Raw genomic sequence first — 25,011 nt, forward strand, 5'->3', positions numbered from 1 at the left:
CGACACGAAATCACAGAAAAACAGTTTATTTTATGGTATTTTTTTACAGTAAAGTGGTGCGGCCCTGCATGGTAAATTAAGCACCACTTTCTAAAGCCTGTTTTCTCGACGCTATTATCATTGATCTTTAAAAGTTAACTTAAGTAAATCACAGAAAAACAGTTATTTGGTTACCGATCAAATACCTTTTAAAAAAGAATACAAACGTAGAATACAATTATACATTATATTAATGTGATAAATGTTTACTACAAAATACAAATTACTACAAAAAATTACTTATTTCATTATATTGTTTCCGCTGAACGACACGAAATCACAGAAAAACAGTTATTTTATGGTGTTTTTTTAATGTATCTCTGTGTTATTATTTGACCGATTTTTATTACTGTTTCGGTATTGTTATGCCTAATTAATTACCTACAAAATGGCATGTTATGTTAGTTTTTTTTCTAGTTTTTGAAACAGTAAAGTAAAGTGGTACGGCCCTGCATGCTTAATTAAGCACCACCGTCTTAAGCCTGTTTTCCAGCCGACGTTATTCGACGCTTTCATCGTTGATTAAAGTGTAATAAACTCACAAACTTTCCAATGCTGTCAAATCAGCAAATGCATTGGCTGGCAATGTAACTATTTGGTTATGGCTCAAACGCCTTTAAAGAAAGAAAGCAAACGTAGAATACAATTATACATCATATTTATGTGATAAATATTTACTACAAAATACAAATTACTACAACAAATTACTTATTTCATTATATTATTTCCGCTGAACGACACGAAATCAAAGAAAAACACTTATTTTATGGTGTTTTTTTAATGTATCTCTGTGTTATTATTTGACCGATTTGTATGACTGTTTCGTTATTGTTATGCCTAATAATTACCTACAAAATGGCATGTCATGTTAGTTTTTTTTTTTTATAGTTTTTTGAAACAGTAAAGTAAAGTGGTACGGCCCTGCATGGTTAATTAAGCACCACCGTCTTAAGCCTGTTTTCTCGACGCTATTATCGTTGATCTTAAAACGTTAACTTAAGTAATACTTACAAAAATCTCAATGCTGTCAAATTAGCAAATGCATTGGCTGGCAATGTAACTATTTGGTTATAGCTCAAATCCCTTTAAAGAAAGAAGGCAAACGTAGAATACAATTATACATTATATTAATGTGATAAATATTTACTACAAAATACAAATTACTACAACACAAAAGTAAAAATTACAAATTAACAGTGGTACCAGGATCGTCCCGACAAGGGGATATGCAACAAGCGAAGCAAGCATCATCACTTGGATGGTACCAGGGCCACAGTTGGGGGTCCAGGGGAAGAATGACTTTCAGCGTATTTAATTCGAGGCCATTTTAATGAATAAAATAAATTAGCTTAATATACTCACAGTTTTTCCAATGCTGTCAAATCAGCAAATACATTGGCTGGCAATGTATCTATTGGGTTATAGTACAAATACCTTTAAAGAAAGAATACAAACGTAGAATACAATTATACATTATATTAACTAGATGGTACGTTCGCTTCGCTCGCGTACCATCTAGGTCGCGCACACAGATGGTTCTCGAATACATACCTGTAGTAATTTCAGCGTAAAAAAACTGGCGATTTCAAATGTACGTACCGCATGACTATAAAACATTGTCATTTACAGAAACAAATAAATAGACACAATGATTTATGTAGTCAACCAAAATTAGCAACCTGGGAATTACTTCCGAGAGAGAAACTTGTCACAAAATGAGTCCAAATTTTTGATTTGGACTCACTTAAACAAACCCAATTTGTGTTTTGTATCTAACATTAGGGTTGAGGGTTGGGGATGAGGATAGTTACAAAGAGGAACAATTTTTTAATATATTCTTTATATTAAATTATTCTTTATTTTTCTTTATTATCCACTCAGTAACGAAATATTTTTTTTATAGGCCTATAAATAATATACCACTAAATAGAGTAAAACATTTCCGATTTAATAACTTTGTTAAAATTGTCACTGTCATAGTCGATTGAAATAGTAAAGTACGTTTATATTTTTTGTAATTATTAATTAATACAAACGTTGAGAAGCAACTGTCAGTAATAAAGTATTATATTATTATGTGTTTATAATCTAAAAGTAGGGGCTACCCACACTCACAGTAATAAAGTTTATTATAGTTGTTTAGGCCTATATTATATATAAATTATAACCGTACCAACACACACAATAAGAAATTTGCGATTCAAATGGCGATTAAAAGTGGTTAATACCTATTTACAGTATTGTATAGCATTAATATCTCAATGCTGTCAAATCAGCAAATGCATTGGCTGGCAATGTAACTATTTGGTTAATGGCCAAATCCCTTTAAAGAAAGAATACAAAAGTAGAAATTACAAATTAGCGGTGGTACCAGGATCATCCAGACAAGGGGGATATGCAACAAGTAAAGCGAGCATCATCACTTGGTTGGTACTAGGGCCACATTTGGGGGTCCAGGGCTAGAATGACCTTCAGCGTATTTAATTTGAGGCCATTTTAATGAATAAAATAAGTTAACTTAATATACTCACAGTTCTTCCAATGCTGTCAAATCAGCAAATATATTGGCTGGCAATGTAACTATTTGGTTAAGGCCCAAATCCCTTTAAAGAAAGAAGGCAAACGTAGAATACAATTATACATTATATATTAATGTGATAAATATTTACTACAAAATACTGTTACGTGTGACGACAATCAGGTGTCACATGCAAATGAATCAAGTCGCCGGTGGTCAAAGTGGACGAATCAGAAGGGAGCGTTGTGATGCGCGGTATTTTGGAAAGCTGTGGTGGGTGTGTGAGACAAGGGAAGGACTCACTCACGAGACGGTGCAAGTCGGAGATAGTAGGCTTTCTGGATAAGACAGTGGATATGGTACTGCCGACTGGGTAGTAATGGAATAAAGACTTGCAGCGAACGGTGTTCCAGACTGGACGCAAGGAAAATAAGAATGGAAAAGTTGTGATTGAATGTACGGATACCTAGGCAAACCAACCACTCGGTATCATTCATATTGTTGTAACATTATAGTGTTGTTGTTATGTAATGCATCGTGCAAAGAAATTAAATGGAGCTCGTGCTTCTTGCATAGTACTTTGAGTGTTGGCTATTGTTTGTTCCAAACCTCGTTGTTGTTATTTAGGTATTTCGGCCTAGGCCAAAAGTGGTCGTAACAATACAAATTACTACAAAAAATTACTTATTTCATTATATTATTTCCGCTGAACGACACGAAATCACAGAAAAACAGTTTATTTTATGGTATTTTTTTACAGTAAAGTGGTGCGGCCCTGCATGGTAAATTAAGCACCACTTTCTAAAGCCTGTTTTCTCGACGCTATTATCGTTGATCTTTAAAAGTTAACTTAAGTAAATCACAGAAAAACAGTTATTTGGTTACCGATCAAATACCTTTTAAAAAAGAATACAAACGTAGAATACAATTATACATTATATTAATGTGATAAATGTTTACTACAAAATACAAATTACTACAAAAAATTACTTATTTCATTATATTGTTTCCGCTGAACGACACGAAATCACAGAAAAACAGTTATTTTATGGTGTTTTTTTAATGTATCTCTGTGTTATTATTTGACCGATTTTTATTACTGTTTCGGTATTGTTATGCCTAATTAATTACCTACAAAATGGCATGTTATGTTAGTTTTTTTTCTAGTTTTTGAAACAGTAAAGTAAAGTGGTACGGCCCTGCATGCTTAATTAAGCACCACCGTCTTAAGCCTGTTTTCCAGCCGACGTTATTCGACGCTTTCATCGTTGATTAAAGTGTAATAAACTCACAAACTTTCCAATGCTGTCAAATCAGCAAATGCATTGGCTGGCAATGTAACTATTTGGTTATGGCTCAAACGCCTTTAAAGAAAGAAAGCAAACGTAGAATACAATTATACATCATATTTATGTGATAAATATTTACTACAAAATACAAATTACTACAACAAATTACTTATTTCATTATATTATTTCCGCTGAACGACACGAAATCAAAGAAAAACACTTATTTTATGGTGTTTTTTTAATGTATCTCTGTGTTATTATTTGACCGATTTGTAGGACTGTTTCGTTATTGTTATGCCTAATAATTACCTACAAAATGGCATGTCATGTTAGTTTTTTTTTTTTTTAGTTTTTTGAAACAGTAAAGTAAAGTGGTACGGCCCTGCATGGTTAATTAAGCACCACCGTCTTAAGCCTGTTTTCTCGACGCTATTATCGTTGATCTTAAAACGTTAACTTAAGTAATACTTACAAAAATCTCAATGCTGTCAAATTAGCAAATGCATTGGCTGGCAATGTAACTATTTGGTTATAGCTCAAATCCCTTTAAAGAAAGAAGGCAAACGTAGAATACAATTATACATTATATTAATGTGATAAATATTTACTACAAAATACAAATTACTACAACACAAAAGTAAAAATTACAAATTAACAGTGGTACCAGGATCGTCCCGACAAGGGGATATGCAACAAGCGAAGCAAGCATCATCACTTGGATGGTACCAGGGCCACAGTTGGGGGTCCAGGGGAAGAATGACTTTCAGCGTATTTAATTCGAGGCCATTTTAATGAATAAAATAAATTAGCTTAATATACTCACAGTTTTTCCAATGCTGTCAAATCAGCAAATACATTGGCTGGCAATGTATCTATTGGGTTATAGTACAAATACCTTTAAAGAAAGAATACAAACGTAGAATACAATTATACATTATATTAACTAGATGGTACGTTCGCTTCGCTCGCGTACCATCTAGGTCGCGCACACAGATGGTTCTCGAATACATACCTGTAGTAATTTCAGCGTAAACAAACTGGCGATTTCAAATGTACGTACCGCATGACTATAAAACATTGTCATTTACAGAAACAAATAAATAGACACAATGATTTATGTAGTCAACCAAAATTAGCAACCTGGGAATTACTTCCGAGAGAGAAACTTGTCACAAAATGAGTCCAAATTTTTGATTTGGACTCACTTAAACAAACCCAATTTGTGTTTTGTATCTAACATTAGGGTTGAGGGTTGGGGATGAGGATAGTTACAAAGAGGAACAATTTTTTAATATATTCTTTATATTAAATTATTCTTTATTTTTCTTTATTATCCACTCAGTAACGAAATATTTTTTTTATAGGCCTATAAATAATATACCACTAAATAGAGTAAAACATTTCCGATTTAATAACTTTGTTAAAATTGTCACTGTCATAGTCGATTGAAATAGTAAAGTACGTTTATATTTTTTGTAATTATTAATTAATACAAACGTTGAGAAGCAACTGTCAGTAATAAAGTATTATATTATTATGTGTTTATAATCTAAAAGTAGGGGCTACCCACACTCACAGTAATAAAGTTTATTATAGTTGTTTAGGCCTATATTATATATAAATTATAACCGTACCAACACACACAATAAGAAATTTGCGATTCAAATGGCGATTAAAAGTGGTTAATACCTATTTACAGTATTGTATAGCATTAATATCTCAATGCTGTCAAATCAGCAAATGCATTGGCTGGCAATGTAACTATTTGGTTAATGGCCAAATCCCTTTAAAGAAAGAATACAAAAGTAGAAATTACAAATTAGCGGTGGTACCAGGATCATCCAGACAAGGGGATATGCAACAAGTAAAGCGAGCATCACTTGGATGGTGCATGTCATGGGGCCTAGGTGGGACCAAGGGCCTGTTTTAAAAATTAAAAAGGGTTATTTAATATACTCACAGTATTTTCAATGCTGTCAAATCAGCAAATGCATTGGCTGGCAATGTAACTATTTGGTTAAAGCTCAAATCCCTTTAAAGAAAGAATGCAAAAGTAAAAATTACAAATTAGCAGTGGTACCAGGATCGTCCCGACGAGGGGGATATGCAACAAGCGAAGCGAGCATCATCACTTGGTTGGTGATAGGGCCACATTTGGGGGTCCAGGGATAGAATGACCTTCAGCGTGTTTAATGTGAGGCCATTTTAATGAGAATACAATTATACATTATATTAACTAGATGGTACGCGAGCGAAGCGAGCGTACCATCTAGGTCGCGCACACAGATGGTTCTCGAATACATAATAATTTCAGCGTTAAAAAACTGGCGATTTCAAATGTACAATAATGCAGGACAATAATACATGTCGTTTAGAGGAACGAATAAATAGACACTGTGATTTATGTACTCAACTAAAATTAGCACCCTGGGAATTATTTCCGAAAGAGAAACTTGTCACAAAATGAGACCAATTGTTTAAGTCAAATTTAAACAAACTTAATTTGTGTTTTGTATGTAACATTATGGTTGAGGGATGGGGAAGAGGATGGGTGCAAAGAGGGGCAATTTTAAAATATATTCTTATCCATTTAGTAACGAAATATTAATTGTTTTCATGTTTTACAAATAATATACCACTAAACACAGTAAAACATTGCGATGTAATACTTTGTTGAAACTATCACCGTCCTAGTCGATTGAAATAGTACAGTACATGTAACGATACACTACGATGTATATATGTTTATATAATGTTAAACAATTTGTGAAAACCACCTCTATTCGGTGCAAATCATAAATTCGATTTAATCGTTAATAAATATTAAATTATCTAACTCAACTTAATTAGTAGGCCTAATAGTTTTCAATTGTTTCTAGAGCCAATTGATACTTAAGTTGGTTCCTACCAATGTTCCTACCCTACCCACCAAAGTTGTTGTTGATCCTTCGTACCACCGTAGGCCTATCCTCTATTGGCTTTACAACGCTACTCATGCCAGTGAGGGAAGGGTGATGATGTGGGTGGTTTAACTGCAATAATAAAGATTTGTACATAATATACGGCGACTGAAAACGCTAGCTCATTATCCGTTAAAAAAAATCTATATCCAACCTCTGCAGCACAGATTGAAAAAAAATGGATCGAATTTCTGTTATGAGTATACAGTACTTGCCACTTCTTCATCCACCGAAGATGAAATTAACACTTTCTATGAGCTACTGCAACAGACAATAGAAAACATCAATAAGAGAGACATCCTGGTAATTATTGGTGACCTTAATGCCAAGGTAGGAGGACAGTGCACTAACAAAAATGTGATGGGCAACTACGGACTAGGAGAGCAAAATGAGAGAGGAGAACTGCTGACTGACTTCTGCCAAGAAAATGGACTAATGATCCTTAACACCCTCTTCAAGCAGCACCCAAGGCGGTTGTATACTTGGTTATCACCGGACGGAAGCTATAGGAATCAGATTGACTACATTCTGGTCCAGAAGCGATGGAGATCTAATTTTACTTCTGCCAAAACCTATCCAGGAGCAGACTGCGGATCAGACCACCAGCTTCTCGTCTCTACCATGAAGATGAAATTGAGAAGGATCAAGAAGCCAAGAAAACCAGTGAGATTTGATACCACCAAGTTAGATGATACTTATAGAGTGGAAGTGAAGAACAAATTTCAGAAGTTAATGGAACTTGACCCGGAAGAATCCACCCCAGATGAGCTGTGGCAAGACATTAAGCAGGCAACTTTAGAAACAGCACAGAAAACGATCCCCAAACGCAAGAGCAAAAGAAAACCCTGGCTGACAGAAAAGGTATTTGCCCTGGTTGATCAGAGGAGAGAGGTCAAAGAAAAAGGACTGGAAAGTGCAGAGAGGAGAAGAGAATACCGGGATTTATCAAGAGAAATCCAGAAACAAATCAGAAATGACAAAACAGAGTTCATCAGACAGAGATGTGCCGAGGTGGAGAAGGACAGCGCTACAAACAACACCAAAGACATGTATAAAAACATCAAGTTACTGACTTCAAAACCTAGCACCAGGCTCAATGTTCTGAAGGACAAAGATGGTAACATCTTGACGGAAGAAGATGAAATCAAAACAAGGTGGAAGGAATATTGTTAACAGTTGTATGCATCCAAAGATGATGATACACAGGAGGAGAGAGAACAGCAAGATTTTGAAGATGACCCAGATATTCTTCTCTGTGAAGTTGAAAATGCAATGAAGAAGTTAAGAAATGGTAAAGCACCAGGAGTAGATAACATCCAGGCAGAATTGCTGAAGGAAAGTGGAGAGGAAGGTGTTGTTATCATCCATAGATTGTGCAACAAGATCTGGAAGAGTAAAGAATGGCCCGAAGACTGGAAAAAGGCAGTGTTTCTCCCATTACCGAAGAAAGGGGATGTAAGGGAATGTGCTAACAACCGTACCATTTCACTTATCCCTCATGCTAGTAAAGTCCTGCTCCACATTATAGCAGATAGAATCAGGAATAAGTTAGAAAGTGAATTATCACCAGAGCAAGCTGGATTTAGGAGAGGAAGAGGAACGAGAAATCAGATTGGAAACTTGAGGAATTTGATGGAGAAGACCATGGAATTTCAGCAGCCACTTTTCTTCTGTTTCATAGATTACACAAAGGCTTTTGACTGTGTTCAACACCAAAAATTGTGGAGAGTAATGCGCAAAATGGGCTTCTCAACACATCTGATTGTCTTGATAAAATCCTTATATGATGGGCAGGAAGCCACGGTCAGAACAGAGTGTGGAGATAGCGACTGGTTTACGATAGGTCAAGGAATACGCCAAGGATGTATCCTGTCACCGTATCTCTTTAATGTCTACGCAGAATACATCATGCGGATTGCCATGGATGGCTACGAGGGGCAGATATCTATCGGTGGCCGGCAATAAATAATCTGAGATATGCAGATGACACAACCTTACTTGCAAGAACTGCGGCAGAACTCCAAGATCTGATTGAAAGAGTGAAGCAATCCAGTGAGGAATATGGTCTTTACCTCAATGCCAAGAAGACAAAAGTAATGATAAGTGGAAGGAAGAATGAGAATGAACATCGCATTCAAGCAGATGGAGAGGACATAGAAGTAGTCAACACCTTCAACTTTCTTGGCTCCCTGATTGTTGACACTGGAGGAAGCTCAGAGGAAATAAAACGTCGTCTCGCTAAGGCTAGAACATCCACAATAGGTCTTACCAACATTTGGAAGGATAGAGGGGTCTCAAGAAACACAAAGATTCATATCATGAATGCATTGGTATTTCCGATTGCCACTTATGGATCTGAGACATGGGCTCTTGGAGCTGCGGATAGAAAGAAGATCAAAGCTTTTGAAATGTGGTGTTGGAGGAGATTGTTGAGGATATCGTGGAAGGAGCATAAGTCAAATGAATTTGTTAACAACCAGATTGGAAGCAGAGTCAACCTATGCCAGAAGGTTGATAAGATCAAACTTCAGTACTTTGGTCACATTGCCAGGAGAGAAGGTGACAACCTGGAAAGATAATTGCACAAGGTCATGTAGAAGGCAAGCGAAAACGTGGTAGACAGAAGATAAGATGGACTGATGGTATTAGAGAGATCACAGGATTGGATGTGTGCACAGCTTCTCGCTATGCTCAGGATAGAGATGGGTGGAATGTCATCATAAGCAGGAGCACAAAGGGTCAGTCATGACTCGCAGGACAACGACGACGACGACTTGCCTTTACGACGCCTGAGGGAATAGACACTTATGGAACAGAGATTGGAATGTTCCATTCATCGCAAAACAATACACTTTTATAAACGTATATTAAATGTATCAAAATAGCATTTTTTAAGGAAAATCGGCCTGTCTTCAACATTATGATGCTGTACTCGAACTGTTCAACCGGTTTTCAGCTATTAAACACAATTATCGTAGGAGGAGATAGGAAAATGCGAAGTGTCCTCGTATTATTGTGTGCGGGTATTTTTCAAATTGACATCCATTAGACAGTGTATACCACGATCAGAAAACACCCCTATTTGGGGCAAATCGTTGAACCTAAATCCGTTTTAATCGTCAATAACTAATTATCGAACTCAATTTAATTAGTAAACAGGGTTACATCAGGTGGTTAAAATCAGTACCAAAAGTACGAACCAACTTTATATACCATCAAGTAAACATTTTAGAAATAACGCGCGATTTACCGATTTTTGCCCTTACGTAAATTTATATATAGACTAGATGGTACGTATTATTGTGTGCAGGTATTTTTCAAGAGGACATCCATTAGACAGTGTATACCACGATCGGAAAACACCCCTATTTGGGGCAAATCGTTGAACCTAAATTCGTTTTAATTGTCAATAACTAATTATCTAACTCAATTTAATTAGTAAACAGGGTTACATCAGGTGGTTAAAATCAGTACCGAAAATCTAACCATTTTGTATACCATCGATTAAACATTCTAGAAATAATGCGCGATTTACCGAATTTTGCCCTTGCGTAAATTTATATATAGATGTGATAAATATTTACTACAAATACAAATTACTTATTTCATTGTTTATTTCCGCAGAACGACACGAAATCACAGAACAACAGTTATTTTATGGTGTTTTTTTAATGTATCTCTGTGTTATTATTTGACCGATTTTTATCTCTGTTTCGGTATTGTTATGCCTAATTAATTGCCTACAAAATGGCATGTTATGTTAGTTTTTTTTCTAGTTTTTGAAACAGTAAAGTAAAGTGGTACGGCCCTGCATGGTTAATTAAGCACCACCGTCTTAAGCCTGTTTTCCAGCCGACGTTATTCGACGCTTTCATCGTTGATTGAAGTGTAATAAACTCACAAACTTTCCAATGCTGTCAAATCAGCAAATGCATTGGCTGGCAATGTAACTATTTGGTTACCGCTCAGAACCCTTTAAAGAAAGAATACAAACGTAGAAATTACAAATTAGCGGTGGTAGCAGGATCATCCAGACAAGGGGATATGCAACAAGTAAAGCGAGCATCACTTGGATGGTGCATGTCATGGGGCCTAGGTGGGACCAAGGGCCTGTTTTAAAAATTAAAAAGGGTTATTTAATATACTCACAGTATTTTCAATGCTGTCAAATCAGTAAATGCATTGGCTGGCAATGTAACTATTTGGTTAAAGGTCAAATCCCTTTAAAGAAAGAATGCAAAAGTAAAAATTACAAATTAGCAGTGGTGCCAGGATCGCCCAGACAAGGGGGATATGCAACAAGCGAAGCGAGCATCATCACTTGGTTGGTACCAGAGCCATATATATAAAGAGTTACGACATTGAAAATTAGAAGCCATTTTTGTGTCAAAGAATTCGCACGCTGAGGGCGCGCGCGTCTCTTTTGTATAGCGTTTTCCTATAGTTCATGCATTATTTTTAGATTCTTTTGTCTATGAAATAACGCTTATATTCCGTTTTTATTTTAGTAATTAATTTTATTAATGGTATTAATTTGGTAACATATATATATTGTGTCTATAATAACAAAAGAATAAATGCTAGGGCCTACATGTAAGTCAGGATACATCAAAGCATGAACCAATACAAAAAACACACAAATTCACCCCTCTTTTTATACAGTATATGACTCTCTGTGTGTTTTTGACACAAACTTTCAGAGACTCGTTCATCATTTCATTTGTAATAATTTGCCTTTATTATTGTAATATTGTTCATACCCTATTCAATATATTAACAAATATATTCACAACACTTTATTATTTTATTTAGTCATCAAAGCATGCATTATGAATTGAAAATATTACATAATTGTTATTAATCATTAACGGAGACAAGTTTGACACAAATTGATCTGCATATCACGTGACTATAATCCAATGTCGTAACTCTTTATATATATGGCTCTGGTTGGTACTAGGGCCACATTTGGGGGTCCAGGGATAAAATGATGTTCAGCGTATTTAATGTGAGGCCATTTTAATGAATAAAACAAGTTAACTTAATATACTCACAGTTCTTCCAATGCTGTCAAATCAGCAAATGCATTGGCTGGCAATGTAACTATTTGGTTAATGGCCAAATCCCTTTAAAGAAAGAATACAAAAGTAAAAATTACAAATTAGCAGTGGTACCAGGATCGCCCAGACAAGGGGGATATGCAACAAGCGAAGCGAGCATCATCACTTGGTTGGTACTAGGGCCACATTTGGGGGTCCAGGGATAAAATGATGTTCAGCGTATTTAATGTGAGGCCATTTTAATGAATAAAACAAGTTAACTTAATATACTCACAGTTCTTCCAATGCTGTCAAATCAGCAAATGCATTGGCTGGCAACGTAACTATTTGGTTATAGCTCAAATCCCTTTAAAGAAAGAATACAAACGTAGAATACAATTATACATTATATTAATGTGATAAATATTTACTACAAAATACAAATTACTACAAAAAATATATGCAACAAGCGAAGTGAGCATCATCACTTGGTTGGTACTAGGGCCACATTTGGGGGTCCAGGGGAAGAATAACGTTCAGCGTATTTAATTTGAGGCCATTTTAATGAATAAATAAGTTAACTTAATATACTCACAGTTCTTCCAATGCTGTCAAATCAGCAAATGCATTGGCTGGCAATGTAATTATTTGGTTACTGCTCAAACGCCTTTAAAAAAAGAATACAAACGTAGAATACAATTATACATTATATTAATGTGATATATATTTACTACAAAATACAAATTACTACAAAAAATTACTTATTTCATTATATTATTTCCGCTGAACGACACGAAATCACAGAAAAACAGTTATTTTATGGTGTTTTTTTAATGTATCTGTTCTGTTTGGGAGGTTGCTGGGTTTGTTTACTTGAATATTTACTTGCAAATAAGTACCACCTGAGTTGTCTCAGGTACCACACACGAACAACATCATTCATTTATTAAACAATAACAAACTTTACTGTGACGATACAATCGCCATTTTCAACAACAACGAAAATCCAACAGAGGGCGCTATGACCCTTCTGGAATACGGCACTGTCTTAATAGCCGCCCCCGAATTTCTTAGGAAATTCACTTTATCAATCAAGGTATCAGGTCATGTACTTATTTTTCTGTATTATTAATCAACAGATTAAATTTCTTTTAACATTAAAATGATTTAAGTTGCATAAAATTACGCGCCAGTCAAAACTAATAATCACGGGCTCGATTCTTCGACTTGATCGTCACATTTCATCAACTTCACGAGCTTTGCCACTGGTCGTCGATAAGCCTTTTTGTTGACACGAACATCCACCACTCTCACTCGATTGTCACTGCTTGGATAGAGTGCCGAAACAACACCGACTGGCCACTGAGATCGGCTCAACTGGGGATCTACTATCATCACCACGTCTCCAACTTCTAAGTTTTCGACTTCCTTCTGCCACTTCTGGCGCCTTTGCAGAGTCGGTAAGTATGACCTGGTGAACTGACGCCAAAACTGATCCGCTAGAACTTGACTATGTCGCCAATTACGCCGTCCTTTCAGTTCTGACTCGTCGTACACCACCATAGGTAGGGCAGGATCCCGCCGCCCCATTAACAGCATATTTGGCGTAACTGGGTCGATATCAGCTATCTTGACGGAGGATGCGTAGCCAAGAGGTTTAGAGTTCATAATTTTTTTTTTCTTTTATGTGGGATCATCCCACTTTTATTTCAAACAAACATCATATAAAAACAGTAATATATATTTATGCAATTGATAATTAGAGTTCATAATACCTTCCACTTCCGTCAGAACCGTACGTAGCACAACATCAGGTACTACTCGGTCTCGTAGAACCCCTTTCAGCGCACATTTGATAGAGCGCACTTCCCGCTCCCACAATCCACCGAAATGAGGAGCACTTGGAGGGTTGAAGCAAAATCTCACTTTAAATTTTGCCAAACGACTGGTCAACTCTGGTTCGATTGCCTTCAGTGCAGTCTCAATCTCTTTCTCAGCTCCCTTGAAGTTTGTCCCACAGTCACCACGGAGCTCATATGGTACTCCTCTGCGTGAGGCAAAACGCCTATACGCCATCAGAAAATGATCCACATCAAGAGACTCTATCAGTTCTAGATGAACGGCACGGGTCGTCATACACTTGAAGACCAGGCCCCAACGCTTCTCTTGTGACCGCCTAACTTTCACTGCAATTGGACCAAAGCAATCCATCCCAGTAGAATAGAAAGGAGGCTTATTTACCCTTAATCGGGATTCCGGCAAATCAGCCATTCTGGGTATCAGTGGTTTCTGCCGCCAACGTTTGCAGTCAGAGCATTTCCTGAGTATACCTTTACCTTAACAGAGGTTCGTCCTCTCAATATCCAGAAGCGACGACACAGATAGGCGAAAACTTGTTCGGTTCCGGCCTGGTGGCTGAAATGATTATCAGCATCCTGGATAAGCAACTTGGTTACTGGATGTGATGATGGGAGGACAATTGGATGTGGTTCTACACTAGTTTTGTTAGCCATTTTCCTTAAACGTCCACCAACTCTAATTAGATTCGTCGTTTCATCCAGCTCTGGAGAGATCTCCAACAGACGACTACTCTTCGGTATTTCTTTCTGAGTTTTGAGCGTAGCAATCTCTTCTTTAAATGATTCTTGTTGGGCTCGTTGTAAGAGTTGATATTCGGCAACACATACTTGTGTTAATACAACTGAATCTTGTCCATCAACTGCGTTGAGTTTCTCTCTCAGTGCTTGTACAAGTTCTGGCCAGGTCGGGAATTCTTCCAAATCTATATTCTGTAATTACTACAACAAATTACTTATTTCATTATATTTCCGCTGAACGACACGAAATCACAGAAAAACAGTTATTTGGTTACCGATCAAATACCTTTTAAAAAAGAATACAAACGTAGAATACAATTATACATTATATTAATGTGATAAATGTTTACTACAAAATACAAATTACTACAAAAAATTACTTATTTCATTATATTGTTTCCGCTGAACGACACGAAATCACAGAAAAACAGTTATTTTATGGTGTTTTTTTAATGTATCTCTGTGTTATTATTTGACCGATTTTTATTACTGTTTCGGTATTGTTATGCCTAATTAATTACCTACAAAATGGCATGTTATGTTAGTTTTTTTTCTAGTTTTTGAAACAGTAAAGTAAAGTGGTACGGCCCTGCATGGTTAATTAAGCACCACCGTCTTAAGCCTGTTTTCCAGCCGACGTTATTCGACGCTTTCATCGTTGATTAAAGTGTAATAAACTCACAAACTTTCCAATGCTGTCAAATCAGCAAATGCATTGGCTGGCAATGTAACTATTTGGTTATGGCTCAAACCCCTTTAAAGAAAGAAAGCAAACGTAGAATACAATTATACATCATATTTATGTGATAAATATTTACTACAAAATACAAATTACTACAACAAATTACTTATTTCATTATATTATTTCCGCTGAACGACACGAAATCAAAGAAAAACACTTATTTTATGGTGTTTTTTTAATGTATCTCTGTGTTATTATTTGACCGATTTGTATGACTGTTTCGTTATTGTTATGCCTAATAATTACCTACAAAATGGCATGTCATGTTAGTTTTTTTTTTTTTTAGTTTTTTGAAACAGTAAAGTAAAGTGGTACGGCCCTGCATGGTTAATTAAGCACCACCGTCTTAAGCCTGTTTTCTCGACGCTATTATCGTTGATCTTAAAACGTTAACTTAAGTAATACTTACAAAAATATCAATGCTGTCAAATCAGCAAATGCATTGGCTGGCAATGTAACTATTTGGTTATGGCTCAAATCCCTTTAAAGAAAGAAAGCAAACGTAGAATACAATTATACATCATATTTATGTGATAAATATTTACTACAAAATACAAATTACTACAACAAATTACTTATTTCATTATATTATTTCCGCTGAACGACACGAAATCAAAGAAAAACACTTATTTTATGGTGTTTTTTTAATGTATCTCTGTGTTATTATTTGACCGATTTGTATGACTGTTTCGTTATTGTTATGCCTAATAATTACCTACAAAATGGCATGTCATGTTAGTTTTTTTTTTTTAGTTTTTGAAACAGTAAAGTAAAGTGGTACGGCCCTGCATGGTTAATTAAGCACCACCGTCTTAAGCCTGTTTGCAAAAGTAAAAATTAGCGATGCTACCAGGACCGTCCTAGGTACACTGGACCTACGGTTTATAGTCCTTATATTCGAGAACCATATAGTCCATCAGAACCATGGTGGAGCGTGTGAGCCTCGAACCTTTGCCCATATTCACCATTTTTATCGTTTTTACCATTTTTATCGTTGTTACAATTATTGCCATTTTTACATTTGTTTTCTCATGTTTTACTATTGTTAACCATTTTTACCATTCATCATTATTGTTGACCAATAATAACCATTAAATTACATATGTGTGTAATGTTGGACAAATTGCTCTGTTTACCATATTCACAGCAAAATTTGAAATAATTATATCGATAGACAACACATCGCTGATAATAAATCTGTCAATTAAATTACAAATTGTGGTTTGTCTAACAGAATCTGTTACATATATTTCAAGCCTTATAATATCAACAGTGATAGGCCTACTTACAAATTTGTTACCGTATTATTTGCATTGAACTCAACGAGCTGTGAATGTACGGTTGTATTCCATGTAGAACAATATACAATCCGATCACCAATACTATAAAAGGTATAGTCATAGCAACTGCAATGTGTTGGACATACACCTACGTTTAATAAAGAAAAATCGAATTGTTACATTAACCATTATAAGAAAACGCTATAATAATATTTCTGTTTTTTATTTTAGATAACAGACAAATGCACATAAAGTACTTAGGAATTGCCCTGCCCCAGTCTAGGTTCAAGGCTGTGTATCAAATTAATAATTAGCAAAAAGATATATATTTTGGCACATATGTATATTACTTTAGCTCAAAACCAGCATTCTAGTAATATTAATAAACAAAACTTCTAATATCTCAGAAATCAGTGTTAAATCATGGATCAAGGAATAGAAGGCCGGATATACATCGACGGTGACATCAAACAATTTTTCAACGGGCTTGCCTATACTAAAGCACTGCTGCCATTGAACTCCGTGTCTCTAACCGCGGCCCTCTATAGAACGCTGCGAATCAACTGTTACATTTTTTGAGAACAAAACGTAGACATTTAGAAATCGTATGCGCAGTCTGATTGTTCTATTAACATGCGTGCGTCGATGATTAATTGACAACAACAATATATTGATGAACAATTTTATTTTAATTTCATCACAATCGGACTACGAAAAGTAATTTTAAGTAGTTGGTAAGTATGCAATTTTTATATTTGAATTATCATATTGATTATTTAATGTAAATAAACTAAAAAAAACATACACACAAATAAAACGAATCCAAATGTGTTTCCACAAATATCAACACCAAAAGTCCAAGCGCAACATTTAATTTTGGACAATTTTTGTGTCCGTAAGCTGCTGTAGTTGTATTATTCTATAACTTATTTCATATTCATATTTTATCATTAAAATGTTTTAATCTGCCGAATGATTGACATACTTGAACGTGCACCTCTCATGCACGTTGTCACTGTATATCCCATATCCAGTATTGCGCTTTTATACGTACTTAATCATCCCATGCAAAGTTATATTAAGGCAGACAAGACTGTGTGGAGCACGGGTTACTGCTATAGACCACAATTTAATTACAGAAGTAGCAAATAGCTAACCAATCTCCCACACAAAAAAATTTTAAATATCAAAACCATTGAAATTAAAATAATATGTAAATGAATAACACAAACTAAACGATTCCAAATGGTTTTATATATTGAAAACAACTTAACAATTCGTGTTTCCGCAGCAATGTATTTTTCAATCGATTTATGTTAAACTCTTTTATTTTATCTGTATGTATAACAATTAATACACCACGAAAAAATCCAAAATAATAGCCTATAGTTTGGCATTTTATACTTTCATTAGTGTTTGCGCGCATCATCTAATTCACACAGCACACTTTTTCTTTAGTGTCTTTTATTTTCGCAAAGTTTGAACAGTCAAAAAGTATAAAGTTCCATATCCAGTCTTTCATTTTTAGTCTTCATATATTTCGAAGTGAAGGGATAGTGTATAAAAAATCAATGGCCGCCGTAAATACAGCAGTTCCGAATAATTTTTTTCTTGATACAATTTATTTTTATTTCAATAATTTGTCAAAGTACTTTAATCAGAGTGCGCTTTATTATACTTGCCCATGCAAAGTATATAATCACATAGGGCAGAAAAAGACCGTGCGAGTAAAATATTAATCATGCCACCAAGATAAGAGCGCGCGAAAGAATAGCCAACAAGGTTAAAGGTTGTTGAGCATGTGCAGTAAACAATATATTTGGCAAGCGACCGTTTCGTTGTTAACGACGGTTAATTAAACTGTGTTTATTTTGTAACATTGTGGGCGGTCCGCGCTCTGTCGGCTAGAGTCATGGAAGCTTTGATCTCAAACTGATGCATATCCTTCTATTCCCTAAATTCATGGTTAAATCAAATAATAACAGTGATTCCAATCTTATATACGCCTAAAATAGATTTTCTCGCGTATAAGTATACGTTATGATTGTGAATTAAGCAAGCGTGACGAACATTACCTTATTTGGTATTCTACGCGTAAAGTGCGCTCTCAAATTGTTACTGTACGTGGTCTTAGCTAAGATTGTTTTATAGCGATGGACTAACAGGGGTGGCTTTAGTAAAAACCGTCTTCATGATAAAGCCGGCTTAAATCGGGGAGTCATTATTCAATGATAATGCCTACGTTGAGAGCCAAAACGAAAACATTGTTTGTTGAATAGGTCTTATACAGACTATTGTCCACATACATCTCATAGACTCTCTTCTCCCAGACGTGCTTTGTGATTTGAGCGTGCCCAGCCTGAGTTTAAAATTCCCATTTTGTCAGCCTCCGTAAATTATAAGCTTCCGCGCAGTTTCATAGTGCCTCCGTCCTCTTGAATATAACTATCTAAAGGCGCGGCGCGAAAATACTTCACAGCGCCCTATACAAACGCTAATTTGATTGTGCAGACATTGTATTGTGCAACGGTAAATACGGTGGTAAAGCCATAGAGATAATATTAAGCCTTCCGCTTCTAGATATTTGAATAAACATAGGCCTAATTAAAAATCAATCAAAACAGACTCTCAGTGCTGTATCGCCACACAATGACTATGTGTCCAGTATCTTAAAAAAATACTATAGCATATCGTGTTTTACATGTGGTGCCTGTATCGGTTAGGTTATATCACTTTTCCCTGATATACCCAAATTAAATTCGTATTTATAAGCTCCGCCAGAGAGATTAAGGGCCTCTTTACATTTGTATTTACATTTATTACATAATTACATTTACATAAACAATTATTATAATGTACAGGGCTTTCTATTTGAATACAGAAAACAAAGGATGGACACGAAAATCGTCGCCATAGCAACTGTTATGAGAACAGACCGAAAACATGATTGTTTCGACCAATTTAAAGGTAAATATTTTTTTATTCATTTCTGTACTGAATACGAAATAAACTGGAATTACTGTAGTTCCATTACTTTTAGTTTTGAAGCAGATCTTACTTTTTGTAACATACATTGAGTTTTCTTTCCAGTTTAGTTTATCAACGATAGTTACAAAGATATATAGGCCTATGTATAATGTTTGACAATTTCTACTTTATTCATAACAGTCAACTGACTAAATTTCTAAAATCAATATTGCTTTAGTTTTCATTACATTCAACCTTTATAAATTGTTGTTATCAAATTATCAAAGTATAGAACTGAGTATAGGGGTTTTTTTTCTCTTTTGTGGCGCAAACACCACTTTTATTCACATTCATATTATCTCATGTTATTACATAAAATCATGTTATTTAACACATTTTGTTCATTCTAAAAGTCGTTTTTACATTTATGAATTCCGTATTACTTCATTTTTTCATTTATACACTTGACAATGATCATCATTATCATCTATCTCGTTTTAAAATATTTTACACATAAATAATTTGTGAGTTTTTCATTTTCATTTGTTTGTTTTCATTTTACAACCCGGATTATACAATGTATTTATATACAAGATGAAACGAAAAGAAAAACATAATAGATCAGTACCACCAGTAACTCGTATCACAGTAATTCCTTTTCTGACAAATCGTATCAAATTAGAAATTATGTTAGCATAATAGTATTTCTCTTAAAGTTACCCATTTTCTATACTTGTTTCTTTATTGTTATATGTTTCACATTCAATGTTATATAGCATATTGCTTTTAAATGAATTCCATAAAGATTTACCCACTGTCTTATTTAATGCTGATAACAGTTTTATTCTATAAATAGTGAAGGCTGCAAATGTGTAAATATAATCTACTAGCTTATCTCCCGTTCCTAGTATTAATTGCTTAAATTATATATTATTTTGGTTTAAACTTACAAAGATACTAAGTATTTTCCTCCAAAATTTCTGAATAAATCTACAACTAAAAAACAAATGATTTTCATTTTCAATTTCTCCACATTTGTCACACGTTTGTGTTTCCTTAACTTTCCACTGATACAGCCGTTTGTTGGTAGGCAGTATTCTATGTAACATCTTATAATTGAATTGTGCTAGTTTCTTATCTTTCATTTTACATACTTTCCGTAACCAAGATGTTTTCCAATCTATTTTGTTATTATTGAATTACTCTTCCCATTTTAGTTGTGCCATTGGAATAATGAAATATTCTTTCACAAACCATGAGTATATTAGTTTGGCAGTATTAATCTCATACTTGGTCTTAACTAACTCATTATTATCATCACATTTGAAAATATCTGCATCCTTAATAATACGTTTCCACTGAATTGGTATTGCCTTAATAATACACAAATACTCTTACATTGTAGTTTCACCAGTACTTCGTTTGATGTTAAAAAAGTGTTCTTATTAACAATGTCTTTAATACGAATAATGCCACTGGCAATCCAATGCTTGTAAAAAAGCGATTTATTTGTTATCAGTGAAATTTGCAGCATATGTTAATTTAGATAGTGCAAGACTTTTCAGGATTACTATTCTACTAAAAATTTAGAGATTTCTAGTATTCCATGATTTTAAAGTCCTTTCTAGCTCTATTAATTTAACATCCCAGTTTTTTCTGGTACACTCTTTTTTATTATACCCTACATATATTCCTAAAATTTTTTTCGGGTGTTTTACCAAATTTAATTCTAAAGGCCTATCTATTCGGTTCTTCCATTTACCAATCCAAAGTAAAGTAGTCAGTTACCTTCTTCTGTTCATGCTCCTCTCTTTCCCCAACTTCCTGCTCCTCTCTTTCTTCAGCTGTCTGGTTCTTTCTTTCCGCTATTTCCTGTTCATCTCTTTCTTCAACTTCCTGCTCCAGTCTCTTTCGTCCACTTTCTGCTCCCCTCTTTGGTCATCTTCCTGCTCATTGTGGTTTGTGTGTTTTTCTATCGTGAACTCACTCGTGTCTTTCTGCGCATTGTCATCATCTGATGATTCACTACTTTCATGAATACTAAACACTTCATCATGTGTTTCTGTATCAGATTGTACCGTAGCTCTTTTCCCGTAGTGGTTATCGTTAGTATTATCACTATCTCTACGTCAGCAACCGATAATGGTATATCCTTTATGACTATTCTCGTTGTTTCTGTGTTGCTGTATGCTAAATAAGGATTTTTATCATGTATTGTAATATTACAATTCCTAATGTTTAGTCCATTCGTAATTAGTTTCACTCTATCATTTCTATTATTTAGATAAATTCTCCATAAGTTCCGTATTTTTTGGACACCGATTATACTTTCGGCAGCGATTATTTTAGTAGGGCTATATACATAGGTCTTCATCTCAATGAAAGCTTTTCCCTGTTGGTATTTGATCAGCCTTAAAAAAAATTGGCTTCACTACACTATGTTCTCTGTTTACTGTTTGGCCGTTCATCATGTTGATTACGTCACCGGCAGCCAGTGCAGCACTTGCTCTGTAACATTCCTTTGTTAGTCCCGTATCTATGGGCTTTTGTCGCCATTGTTTGGCTTTCACCGGGCTTAGACGTGAACGATATACAAACAAACTGTTTTTTCTAATATTTCTTTGATGTAAAACTTTCACCTTAAAGATGTATTGTCCCCCAAAATCATGAAAAATAAAGATTTTTAAAATCGGACTTTGAATAGGCCATTTTGCAGTTTTAATGAAGTTGTTCACTTCCATAAGAAAAAAAACGGGGGAAAAAAATTATTTTACCTATAAAAAGACAAAATAAACAGTTAAATTACCCAAAAACTCATTGTCTTCCAGACAATTTGACCATTTTTTGCTTTAAATTACATTTTTCTCAGGTAAATAAATTTTTTCAGACCCAATTTTTTGTGAGAGTGAATAACTATTATGTGACATTAAAATAACATATTCAACAAAAAAAATTAAAAAAATATTTTTTTAGGGGGACAATATATTTTTAACAAGACTTGGTTTTACTTGACTTGTTTACTGTGTTATTATTCACTTATAAATCAATCGAGATTTTTAAAACGTCAAATTTTACCTATATTTCAGGAGCTGTTATAAACTATACCTTGGTTAGGTAAAATCACAGCGCCCTCTTCTGAGTATAGAGTTACTGTAGATTTCACAAGCCCAAAACTCACAAAAATTAAACTATTGTTTATTATCGATATAACTTAAACTGCGCGTGTTGCTGAAAGTGTAGTTCAGGCCAAGTAGGTATGAGATCACCCAAGTTTGCCTTCATGAGTTTCTCTGTTTGTTTGTCTATGTGTTAGTAAGATTACGTCAAAACTACTAAACGGTTTTTGACCAAATATTCACCATAGATATCAATAGATACGTGACCTACGCGCGATTTTCTAAAATAACGTAGGCCTAATTAATCTTAATCATAAATACAAGATATTTTGAGTGAATTCTCCCAATACGTTGTGATTTTGTATGGGAAAATGAAATTAAAATTACAGTTTTCAAGCTTCAAGATTCAAGAAATTTTATTTACCCATAAAAATGGAAATTCACTTTGCTTGGTAGATTAAAACAACAATAGTGCAACAATTTAAAACGTGCAGTATTATAACAGATTAAAAATACAAGATAAAAAGTTAAAAATACTGTTAAAAATGTAAAACTATTTTCAAAGATATCGATCGGACTAACTCATTTTAATATACAATCTAACAAAAGGGTTATTTATTTTGAAATGTATAGTGTATTTGACCAAATAAACGGTAGCGTCTTACAGTTTACCGCTGAATACAACACATGAATGCGGATGTTTGTTACTGTTATGTCTAGGGCAATCCCCGAAAAAAAGCACACTTTGTGTGAGAAGGCAAATTCATTGCTTATTATAGCTCTACCTATATTTATTTAGGCCTACAGCAATTTGTTGAGGAAATTAAATATAATAAATCAATGTAAATAGGTGGTATTGGTACAGTTGAGTAACCTACGTATCGGCTGGTAACCCTAGAAAAAAAATAGGATGCTATAATGTAAACTACAGTACATGATACCATAGATAATTATTATAGTGTAATATATTAATATTTACTATAATCCTCTATGATGATGATACACTATACTTCATAGCCACACATAAATACTGTAGGTAATATAACCGCAGCGTTCCATTTTGTATGTACGTCGGAAGGCTATATACTTTACTAGCAATTATATCTGCCCCAGGGCGGGTTTCAAAATTAGATTAAAGCCTTCTCCATAACACCCGACGCCAGACTGTATCTACCTATACTCACCAACTCCTCCACTCCTCTTGAACAACACCCCACACTCAAACAAATTCTTCCCAGTGAAGGACAAATTTAATTCAACTTTAGCTTCTAATTGAGAGGGGTATACATATCTATGATAGGCCTAATAATGGTTTAAGTACGTTGTAAACTGTGTAAATGAATAGGTGTTATATTGGCTGATAATTAAAATATCTAATTTTGGTACTGCAGCCAAACCCCCCCCCCCCCCCCCCCCGGCCTTCTTTCTCCTCTCACCATCCCAGCCACAATTAACTAATCCCAGCCACAATTAACTAACCTCATCCCCTGGACAGTTCAAATTTAGTAACTTTTCCTAGTACAATTCCAATCACATACTTCATTACGCCAGTATTTCCGCTCCTCCTCCTCCTCCCTCCCAACACACCCAAGATACTGGTGATGTCTAAGACGGTTCCAGTACAAATTATGTTAGCCATCACTCCCAACCCATAATCTCTCAGTGGTAGTTTTCAAATGTAGTTTAAAACATTCCCAGTACAGTTTCGGTCATGGTGATAGGCCTACATCCTCACCCCAAAGTCCCAGCCCCTTCCCAGTGATAATTAAAATATTTTCAACCACAATTCTGGTCAATTTGATAGCCTACTACCCCTAGCCTAAGCAAAATCCCCACTATCCCCTGAACCCCAACTCTCACACCCTATCTCTCACCCAATCCCCGGACTTTTTGAAATGTAGTTTAAAACCTTCCCGGTACAATTGTGATCATTTTGATACCTCATATGTATGGTTACATGCAGAAACAGAAATTTGTATAACGAACAAACATCGAAAGTGGGGAAAAGTGGGCCATTTTGACCACATTTTGGCCCCTAACTTGGATCCTAGATGGCGGATGATGTTCAAATATAGCTTAGAACATTCCCGGTACAATTGCGGTCATTTTGATACCCCATATGTAAGGTTACGTGCAGTAGCACAAATTTGTGTAATGAACAAACAAACAGACAGACAAACGTACAAACGTACAAACTCTCTCACTTATAATATAGATGCATGCTGACTGCCGTGATCTATCAATATAGGTACGCGGTTGTCTGGCGGTGTCCTTTGTACGAATCGTTCGTGCCCAGCTCACTGTATGAGGACGATACACGCGTCATATTACATCCAGGGATTTCAGGTGAAAATCGGCAATTCATTTGCAACTCTTAGAAATGTACAGACACGTATCGCTCGACGTACGCTCATACAGCGAAGAAGGTATCAAGTTATTCACGAACGAGTTTACGAATTTTTAA

At 35.0% G+C, this 25,011-nt stretch overlaps 1 protein-coding gene across 1 annotated transcript in view; it reads right to left on the bottom strand.

The window, feature by feature from the left end:
- Window positions 1-25,011, bottom strand: part of LOC144853001 (uncharacterized) — a 40,002-nt gene that overhangs the window by 14,635 nt on the left and 356 nt on the right. Inside the window, exons 2-16 of the mRNA XM_078711055.1 lie at window positions 16,474-16,612; window positions 15,594-15,665; window positions 15,125-15,196; window positions 12,441-12,512; window positions 12,141-12,212; window positions 11,861-11,932; window positions 10,708-10,779; window positions 5,807-5,878; window positions 4,670-4,741; window positions 4,319-4,390; window positions 3,850-3,921; window positions 2,571-2,642; window positions 1,402-1,473; window positions 1,051-1,122; window positions 582-653 (exon numbers count right to left, since the gene is read on the bottom strand). Coding sequence (XP_078567181.1) covers window positions 582-653; window positions 1,051-1,122; window positions 1,402-1,473; window positions 2,571-2,642; window positions 3,850-3,921; window positions 4,319-4,390; window positions 4,670-4,741; window positions 5,807-5,878; window positions 10,708-10,779; window positions 11,861-11,932; window positions 12,141-12,212; window positions 12,441-12,512; window positions 15,125-15,196; window positions 15,594-15,665; window positions 16,474-16,612 — 1,147 coding nt within the window. The remainder of the gene's footprint in view (window positions 1-581; window positions 654-1,050; window positions 1,123-1,401; window positions 1,474-2,570; window positions 2,643-3,849; window positions 3,922-4,318; window positions 4,391-4,669; window positions 4,742-5,806; window positions 5,879-10,707; window positions 10,780-11,860; window positions 11,933-12,140; window positions 12,213-12,440; window positions 12,513-15,124; window positions 15,197-15,593; window positions 15,666-16,473; window positions 16,613-25,011) is intronic.

Source organism: Antedon bifida, chromosome 9 (genome assembly GCF_963402885.1).
Source record: "Antedon bifida chromosome 9, ecAntBifi1.1, whole genome shotgun sequence".
NCBI classification, from domain to species: domain Eukaryota; kingdom Metazoa; phylum Echinodermata; class Crinoidea; order Comatulida; family Antedonidae; genus Antedon; species Antedon bifida.